This window comes from Zalophus californianus, chromosome 12, assembly GCF_009762305.2.
Source record: "Zalophus californianus isolate mZalCal1 chromosome 12, mZalCal1.pri.v2, whole genome shotgun sequence".
In the NCBI taxonomy this organism is placed as follows: domain Eukaryota; kingdom Metazoa; phylum Chordata; class Mammalia; order Carnivora; family Otariidae; genus Zalophus; species Zalophus californianus.
The window spans coordinates 39,890,221-39,900,400 of NC_045606.1; the positions used below are offsets into that span (position 1 = coordinate 39,890,221).

The 10,180-nt window shown below is 41.7% G+C and overlaps 1 protein-coding gene across 5 annotated transcripts; it reads left to right on the plus strand.

Annotated features, from left to right (window-relative positions):
• The first annotated feature begins 582 nt into the window (after window positions 1–582).
• Window positions 583–9,425, plus strand: TAC1 (tachykinin precursor 1). 5 transcript variants are annotated; one of them, XM_027574181.1, is made up of 7 exons: window positions 583–933; window positions 1,334–1,465; window positions 2,526–2,622; window positions 3,107–3,151; window positions 3,634–3,657; window positions 5,268–5,321; window positions 8,849–9,425. In XM_027574181.1, exons 2-7 carry the CDS (start codon window positions 1,343–1,345, stop codon window positions 8,896–8,898), a joined length of 393 nt encoding a protein of 130 aa, XP_027429982.1. In that variant the 5' UTR covers window positions 583–933; window positions 1,334–1,342; the 3' UTR covers window positions 8,899–9,425. The 5 variants fall into 5 exon arrangements, with proteins under 5 accessions (XP_027429982.1, XP_027429986.1, XP_027429985.1 ...); XM_027574182.1 differs by lacking the exon at window positions 583–933 and adding an exon at window positions 940–1,084; XM_027574185.1 differs by lacking the exon at window positions 5,268–5,321.
• The last annotated feature ends 755 nt before the right edge of the window (window positions 9,426–10,180 follow it).

A 10,180-nucleotide genomic window follows, 5' to 3' on the forward strand; every position in this document is an offset into this window, starting at 1 on the left:
GAAAGGGTAGGAGAGAAACGAACACGTCCTCTTCCAGCCCCTGCTCCTGGGTGTGAGAAGGAAGAGGACTTTGCTAGCTTGCAACAAAAGAGATCCTAGAATGGCACTGATACAAAAGTGCTACGTGTATTGCCACGTTTAAATTCTCCTTCCACCAAAATGTCAAATAAATCTGCTTCCATCGTTTGAAATGCTATGGGACTGAAAATCCTTTTGTAACGCTGGAGAAACGCCAGTATTGTAGCTGATTTGGGAGAAGGATGCTCTGCTCACAGAAGATACTATATCTCAGAAACACTTAAGACACTCTGCCGATGAAATAGAAGGGGAATAAAAAGCCTTCCCCCCCCAATTGAAATGCTCTTCTTAGCATGATTTCCGACGACAGTATCTTAATACCTTAAGTTATTTGACCATCCTTAAGAGTGCAACTTATCCTGACGTCTCAAGGGACGAAAAAGTTGCGGAAGTCCGAGGAATGAGTCACTTTGCTCAATTTTGATGAGTAATTTCAGGTGTCATGGAACCGCGTTCCGAAGAAGGAGAGGGGAGGGGGCGTCAGATCTGCAGACGGAAGAAGACTGGACGCTCGGGATTGGATGGCGAGATCTTGATTTTCCTAAAATTGCGTCATTTCGAACCCAATTGGGTCCAGATGTTTTGGGCACCGACGGGTTACCGTCTCGGAAACTCTCAGTCAGACGCAAGCGAAAGGAGAAGAGGCGGTTAATTAAATATTGAGCAGAAAGTCGCGTGGGGAGCGTGTCACGTGGTCCTCCAGGCGCGTCGAGCCTTGGATAAATACCGCGAGGCACCGAGCGGGCAAAAGAGCGCGCCGCATCCGCTTCCTCCACCGCCGCGGCCACCTAGAGTGCCGAGCGCCCAGCGTGCGCTCAGAGCAGCCAGACGAACCCTGCCGCCCTGCCCGCCGCGGTAAGTGCCCGCCCCGCGCATCGCTCCGAGGTGGCGGCTGGCCGCTGGGGCGGGGGACAGTGGGCGGACAGCGGAGGGACATCGAGGAACGAGGATCCCGAGTGCCAACGTCCCTCTTTGTTTTCCACCGACAGAGCCTCCCGGCTTGAAGGTGTGGATTGGTGGGTCGGGGGCTGAGGGAGTTGGGATCCAGGGAGAATGGGATGTGAGAAGGTTGGGGGCATGGTTCTCTTTCCTAAAGGGTACAAGTTATGCTTTAGGCTTGTTATCCCCTAGGGTTTTTATCTTGGTTCAATCGGCCCCGACTTGCGTTGTGGGACCAAAAATTATGCTGTCCCAACTCTTGGATAGCCATCCCCAATGTTTCTCTCCTCGGTCTCTTCTTCCCCGTTCTTCCCAGAAATCCAACATGAAAATCCTCGTGGCCTTGGCCGTCTTTTTTCTCGTCTCCACTCAACTGTTTGCAGAAGAATTCGGAGCCAACGATGATCTGAATTATTGGTCCGACTGGTCCGACAGCGACCAGATCAAGGTGAGACCCAGCCGGAGCCGTTCTTCCTGGCCTCGGGAGCTGTCACTTTCCTTAAGATAGCGTTCTAGTTAGCCGGGCAGGCGCCGCGACAGCGACCAGAGGCGGTGGAGGCGCGCAGGGAGGGGGTGGGGATGTAAAGGAACGCCATTGCCTGGGTCCCCGCACGAGATTTTGTGCCCACGATCCAAGTTTCCCCCTGGGGGCTGCACCGTCGGGTCTCAGGAACTCCCTGGAGGAATGATGCCCTCCCTTGATGAGCCCGGGGAGCTCAGAAGGCTGGAAACCTCACAAGGTTTCATCCCGGGGTAACGGGGATTTCGGGGACTCCAGTCTAGCTGCAAGGACCAGGCATTTGGAAACGCTGGGCAGGGGCAGAAGGGGGCGCGCCGGACGCTGGTAGAAGCGGGCACAAAGGACAAGATACTGGGGGCTTCGAGGGACGAGGTGGGTGGGAAGCTAACTTCCTACCCTGACTTTTATTTTACCGACCCGAGGACCCAGCCGCAAGTTTTCCTTTACAAGGCTCGCAGGCTATTGGTGCAAGGGAGCTCGCCTCGAGGGAACAGTAAAAGTGGCGCGGTGCAGGTCTTCAGTGAAGCGTTGTCATTCCTTACCCACTCGCGACACACACCTGTGCGCATTTAGGGCGGCCAGGCGTCTCCAAAGCCCGCGCCAAAATCAAGAGAAAGTCAGGTGGCTGCGCGGCAGAGGAGTGGGGCCGGGGGTCGAGGGTCCCCAGGCTCTGCAAAGAGCGGATAACGCGCGGGGCTGGGGGACGCCGCGCCTCCGGCTAGCCCGCGACAGCGGGGCTCGGGGACACGAGTTCTGCCGGGAGGGGTGGAGGAAGAGAGCTCCCAGGCTGGGACCCCACTCAGCCCTCGCGTGGGGAAACCCAGCCTTCTCTCGCCTTCCAGCTGGGAGGGTTTTCCGGGCCGGGCGCCGCCACCGCCCGCCTCCGAGTTTCGCCCAGGGCTGGCGCGCACTATTGGAAGGATTCGGGTTTCCCGGCGCCGCGCGCTGGTTGCCTACACGCCCGTTTATCTGTGCGTCTGTCCCCCAGGAGGAGCTGCCCGAGCCCTTTGAGCATCTTCTGCAGAGAATCGCCCGGAGACCCAAACCTCAGCAGTTCTTCGGCTTAATGGGCAAACGGGATGCTGGTGAGATGAGCAGCCATCCCTCTCTCTGTCTCTCTGAGCAACCTGCCCTGTCTCCTCGCTCACTGCTTCTCAGAGCACCCAGTCTCTCTTGCTCTTTGAGTAGAAATTTCCATCCTAAAATGGATATATCCCCGGGGAGCGACTCTGGCCCTCACCCCACTAACACACGCACATGCCCTCGGAGGGCGGGCGAGATCCGTTGCGCGTGCCCCACACAATTAGAGTGACCCCAATCACGAACAGGAAGCAACCTTATTAGCTGAGTGCTCCCTTGACCGAAGATCCACACTGATAAAGGGGGAAGGCGCGGGGCCTCCAGGGGGTAGTACTCAGAATGGTCTAAGTGCCTGTGGAAACCGATTTTAGACCCTTGGGGTTAGATTAAGCTCCCTAATGTCTCATGATAGAAATACTCAATTTCCTTGCATTTATCACACCATCAGCGGAACGTGTAAACAGTTAATGCCAATTCATCTTTTGTCAGATTCCTCAATTGAAAAACAAGTGGCCCTGTTAAAGGCTCTTTATGGTAAACATTTCTATAAATCTTTATTTTACTATTGTGAATGCACATGTAGGAAAAGTGAAGAAAGTTTTTTTATGGGCTCAAATACAGATTCTTGATAATGCCTGTTTAGTAAAAGTAGAGATTTGTGTCCCTCTCTCCTGACTGACAAATTGTGGTCCAGCTTGGAGATGTGTTTCTCATAAGAAAACAGGGGGTGTGGCCTAACAGTTATTGTTAGGCCTCAGGGGTCTTATAGTCCTGGGTTTGAATCTGTGGCCCATAGAAAGCACTTAAAAGTATTCCTTTTGGTTGCTATTTTGTTTTTATCATTAATAATTTGGTTAGCATTTATGGTTGTACTATATTCCTCATGATAGTACATGGATGGGAAATGTTATATGTTTTAAAAATCAACTTATTTTATAATTCTCTTCTGAAAATATAATGTAGCATCTTTAAATTAAATCTATTGCCTTTGCTAACTTTCTCTTTCTTTCTTCTAGGACATGGCCAGATCTCTCATAAAAGTAAGTTTCAAATTATTTTGACATTTACCAAATGCAAACATAAATTAGATCAATCTTTATTTTATATCTTATTTTCTGTTATAACTTAGGACCTAATACTTTTAATTAAGACACTATAAGAATGGAGAAGACTCATATTAATTACATCCAAGCATGATTTTTTAAAGCTCTGTTTTTTAGACCTAGATGCTTACCAAAATGATGCATTATGTTAAAAATCCTTTAACTCCTAGCTAAATTGTTGGTGAATTCCTGACCCACAGAAACTGTGAGATAATACATATTTGTTGTTGCTTTAAGCTGCTAAAAAAAGAGAGAGAGAAAGAAAAGAAAAAAAAAAGAAAAGAGAGAGTGCCAGAAGAAATCCTTTAACTCCTATATGTTGTTAGTTATGGATAAGAATATCAGTCCTGGGGTTAAAAATCCACCACAGATTCCTCTCCCTATTCACCCCTCACCCTCTCCTATGCCCCACCACTTCCACTGCAAAAACAAAAACAAAACAAAACAAAAACAAAGCTTTTATAGGCATCTCTTAACATTTCAATATGCTGGATCTCTTGATGATACCATGTATTAGGGTAATCCAGCAGCCAATTAAGGAGATTGAGTGAAAGAGCAGAGAATCCATAGTAAAGGTAAAGACAGAAATGCAGTTTTTTGATCCCATAATTGAATGGGGACCCTCAATCTATCAAAGTACAGTGAAACATTTCTTAGGACCAGTAGAGATGGCAGAGTTATGACACTTGACATTCATTCAATCCCAGTTTCCCAGTTAATGGAACTCGAATTGATGGGAAGTCCCATGGGTCCATCTCAGTCAGACGCATTTACCCCAGGATCCACCCACAACTCCACTTGGATTTTGGTTCACTGGTTGGCAGAGAAGGTCACATTAAAACAGCAGTCTTATTCTCAAATAATACAGTATAAAGCAAGAGACCTTTCCCCACTAGAGATGAAATAGTCACCTTTCTCATAAGGCTTCATCTTTGAAAATAAATAAATCTTATTCATATTTAAGTTCTAAAGATTTGACTTTCAAGAGAATTATATATAGCAAAATTCTGTGTAATGAAAGCAAATGCACTCTATTAATGTCAAAGTTAACACACTTTTCCAAAAGTATTTTTAAAAATCCAATAAAATAAAAATAGTGACCTTTTAGAAGTTTATAATCATCAGGTGCAGGGATCTGACTTAAGTAAGTTTCAGTTCCTGAGAAATACAACATAGTAACACAAGGACATACACTTGGATATTTCTGTCACACGACTGTGAAATTGACTCCCTAAAAACCAAAACTAGCTTAAATAGCAGCAATATTTAGAACATTGTATATAAACAGGTAAAATGTAATATACATAAAGTCTACTTGCTAATATTTAGATATCGAATTAAGAAAAGTGCTTTCATTGTATTGTTTTAATGTCATTTGTAAGACTTATTAGAAATCTTCATTTCTTCAGGCTCACCAAAACTTGAAATGGTTATATATTTATTATATAGGCATATATTCTAAAGCTTGCTTTTCTTCGGTACTAGTTATAACAGTTTATTTCCTCAAAGACATACATATTAAAATACCCCTAAATGTATTTTTCCAGGGCATAAAACAGATTCCTTTGTTGGACTAATGGGCAAAAGAGCTTTAAATTCTGGTATGTATAAAACCATGACTGAAAATAGACAGTGTCTTAAATCTATTATTTTCTTTCTAAGGCATAGTTTTCAAAGTACTAAAAAGGAATGATAAATTTAAAATGAGTACTTATGGTGAAAAAAAATCTAATTGCAGTAAATAAATCCAAGAATTTATTTGTAGCTGATTAAGCTAATCTCACCTAGGATCCATCTTTCTCAAACTACCAGCCTTACCAGTGTCTGCCCCATTTAATCATTACCTAACCTGAATCCTTGGGCTAGTCTAGTACTTGTTCCCTTATATTTGTTACATAAGCCACACTGAACTTGACTGAACTAAGTGGTGAAAGGTTATGTGGGAAATAAGACCAATTTTCACTGACTACCGAGGTCATTCAAAAGGCTTATATGACATTACATCTGGCAGGCTTCCAGCACAAAAGTAAACAGATAAAGAAAACAAACAAATCCATTTATACTTTATGAAGTTATAAAAGCTCAAACTCAAAATATCCTGATGGATGTTTGAGAGTATGGGAATAACGCAGTTCATTCCAGTGCTTTTGAAAAGGAGCACGATCAAGTCATCCTGGGGGATTATAATCAGCTCTGGCTGTAAGCCCTCACGGGGAAGGGGTGCCACAATCCTCCTACCCATCTTAAGCCCCAACAAGTCTTTCCCTTGACATAAAGCCTGCCTATTTCCTTTCCTCTCTATAGTCCCCATCGTCTGTGTAAAAATGCCACATACTTATATCCAAAAACCCATTCATTGTACCGTTTTCAAGGTTAAATAACCCCTATGTCATTTTCACAGAGACTGAGTTTTTTGTAAAGCACATTCAGACTTTTATAGTAATTAGCTTAGGTTCCTTAGGAAAGCTATTTAAACTCCTTTTATTTTACCTTTAGTGAAAATAGAATTATAGTATTAATCAATTAATTAGAAAGTAACCAGCTGCCTTATCCGTTTAGGATATTTCAAGTTTCTAGAAAATCTGCAACTAAGCAGTGCTGGCATAAATATCTGGAAAATTCATGCAAAACATGATGTATCCTACCATTGGTTCTCTACCTTCCAAATTTAGACACTACGTTTGTATTTCTTTTTCAGTAATTCGGGGGCTGCTCAAGTATAAATTTTATTTTTTTTTCAAGTTTAAATTTTAAAGAAGCTACCAGTGTGCCTCATGAAAAACCTTAAATTATTTTATTAATATATATTATCCCCCAGCTTTTGGAAATGGAATGTAAATTTAAACCACACAGGCTTTACTTATAGCAAAAGTGTGCACTATCCCCTTCTATAACTGTGGTCTTCTTGATAATTATATTAGTCATCAACTTTTTATTGCCAGAACTGACACAGGTTTCAGAACACGGCTAACTTTACAAATAATATAGATACTGTAATTTCTACAGATTAAATGTTATTAAATGTGTGCAAAGTAATAATGTAATTATAGGTAAATTGAATCACTATACTGAATCAAGATCAATAGAATCACTATAATGAATCAGGATCAATTTATGACTAAATCTTCACTCCTCCATTTTAAGAAAATATAAAAAGAAAAAATGGGCAAAAAATGTAATGTACATTCAATCAGAGATCTTTTCATATGATCAATTGAGGCAAGGTTATGATTGTGTCCTGGTATGTATTAAATTCTGGTATGTATAAAACCATGACTGAAAATAGACAGTGTCTTAAATCTATTATTTTCTTTCTAAGGCATAGTTTTCAAAGTACTAAAAAGGAATGATAAATTTAAAATGAGTACTTATGGTGAAAAAAAATCTAATTGTAATAAATAAATCCAAGAATTTATTTGTAGCTGAATTTATCTATAGACTGTGTCCTACAGCCATCTGATTCTTAACCTTTTGTGGTCACAGACTCCTTTAACAGTCTGAGAAATCTAGAAACCTGTTTTGTGGAGAAACCCTCATTAGCTTATAAACACAAAAATTTACATACAGTTTCAGAGGGTTCAAGAACCAGATACAAAACTTTGCTTCCCATGAAGAGGATATTCTGTTCCAGCTAACACGAATCCGTCTTTGGTTACTTTACATTAGCACTCACCTTACTTCTCTGAGGAACAGAATCATGTTACCTAAAGCTTGTCAGAAACTGAACTTGTGCTAGTCAGTCCTCCTCCTAATACAAACAAAGCAGGATGAGAAATGGACTGTTTCCTTCCTTGAGAACTGCCCAGCTTGGAGTTCGCACTGGTCCACCTGGAAGCACATAACCTGATTGACATAAAGCATTCAGCTTATCACGAACCTAGTGTTGGATGCTAACCGGGCATCTGCTCAGTTGGGAAATGGGAGAGTGATCACGCTACAGCCCTCAACTACCTCCTCTCTCAACAGACCTTTCTCACTGAAAAAATTGTTTAGAGTGGCATCTATAATTCGTACTTATCTTCCACAGTTCTTTCTATTGTTTTTGTTTAAATTCAGTATTTTATACAGGACATATGAATTTTAAAAAGCAGCATAGTTTCACTAAAATGTAAATCTAAGTATATAAATTAACTAAAATGATGAATAATATACTTTAGTATTCTAATCGCAACAGTCTGATCCTTACCCTTTTGTGGTTACAGACCTCTTTGAAACTGCATATCATATCGTATCATATCATATCAATCATATCATATCATATAATTTCGGCTTTTTTTTTTAGTCCAGATAGCCAAAGTACTTAAATTACTTGCTAACTCTATGTTAAGTACTTTTGGAGGCAGGGATTAATCTTTCACAGTCCATTAGGGTGCTGGGAGGTAAGTTAAACTGTTGTACGTGGATGGCGCAATTGCCCTACCTACTGACGACCATGTTGTTTTTAGTTTCAAGGACAATTCATCATTGCGAGGTATCCCCAAGACAGGAGGAGACCCCTACACCATTCGGTGTGCTCCCGTAACAGGAACCAGCCAACTCTTTCTGTAAAGAGCCAGATAACAAATATTTTGGATTTTGTGAGCTGTGCCGACTCGGTAGCAACCACTCCGATCTGTCATGTTAATGTTAAAGTAGCCATAGACAATACAGAAATGAGTGGGTATGGCCACATTCCAATAAAACATTCTTTTCAAGAAAAAGTGGTGGGCTGGATTTGGCCCACGGTCTGTAGTCTGTTGACTCCGTCCTAGAATAAAAGTCTCACATTTCGCTTTCATCCTACTACTATTCCTACTCTATACTTCAGGCATTATCCTTTTTATAAATCACCGTGCTTGAGAAAGTTGTGGAGAATGACCACTGCAGTAGATTGTGGAACTACGCTTTGGGGGCACCAAGTAAATGGCAGATGGCCTGAGTAACCAAGGATTCTGTGGTTAGATCACTTCCAATCAGGACAGAGACAGAGGCAAGATTGGAGGATGTGCAAAGAAAGCTCTTAGAAATACCTCAATGGAGAGGGGAAAAGTCATTAATGAGTTTTGAATAAATTACAATGTGTCTTGAAGTTTATTTAACTCTCTCAGTGAATCCTCTTAAAAACCCTCTACCTTTTCTTTGTTCTCAGTGGCTTATGAAAGGAGCGCAATGCAGAATTATGAACGAAGACGCAAATAAACCACCTCATGTATAACTTATTGAGCTTCATGTGTGTCAGTGGCCAATGAAAGGTAACATGAGACCTGCACCATGAGGAATAATTATTTATTTAATAATCATTGTTTTGAGTGGAAAACTCAAAAAAAACTTTATTTTTCATATTGTGCCAATACGTGCTGTGAAAGTGTGTTATAATTCCAATATGACCCCCTCAGATGTAGAAATCAGTGGGCATTTCTCAACAAAGCACAGTGTTCAGTGAAACTGAAATATGTTCTTCAAAGAAAGAAATCATCTTGGTTTCCTGGAAGCAGTCATGTCAGCCATTGCTGAAGGAGAGGGATCTCACAGATAGGCTTGTGCTTCCTCTGTTTTCATGGTGGAAATGTGCTAAGATTTGGTATCAAAGTGTATCCCTGCAGCATGTGTCATGTGTTGTGACTCAAATAGAGATGTTTTACAAGTTTTCACGTGATTCTATGGTCTTCATTTCATTGTATAATGTGTTGTGATAGTTAACATTTTAAATAAAAGAAAAACTATCTTGAGAATTGGGTTTTATTCTTTCATTAATATTTATGTCACACCAGCACACGTTCTTTTAATAGATGAAATACATTCGAAGCTGTTTTGGCTGCTCAATAGTGAAACATAAAGCTACAAAATTTTTTTCTTAAGGTAAATGACTACAGTGTAATCTCAGTCCCTCTCTCTCTCTCTCTCTCTCACACAGACACACACACACACACACAAACACACACAAACACACACATACACAACACACACGCACGGGGGGCGGAGGTCAGTCATTTGGCATGAGATCATTCATGAGGAAAACGATTACATTTTGGAATCCAAAGAGTAGAGGATAAGTTCTGTTGATGCATGCCCATGATTTCCTTTTACAAATAGGATAATAATCTGTCTTAGAGATGTATTCCACTGGTTATTTCCTTGTTGGATAAAACATCAGCACACTATCATTTAAGCCCTGCTTAGAGCCCAGGTATAAATGCACCAGTGGGTGATTCACACCAGAATTAAGACACCAAATTGCAAAAGATGATGCAGAAAGATGGGGGTTGATTGATAATAGGGCATCACTGCCATAATGAAGACAAGAGCACTTTTCTAGCATTTCTAAGGAGGCCTGTGAATTGCTAACACCCATTACACTCTCCAGCTGAAGCATGTGCATCAGGAATAAATACAGAACAATCAAGGGGAGGCTCTCGTGTATTTGTTTAAGGGGAAGGATTGATGAGTGTCCTTGGAACTGTTTTTGGATTACATAGAGGGT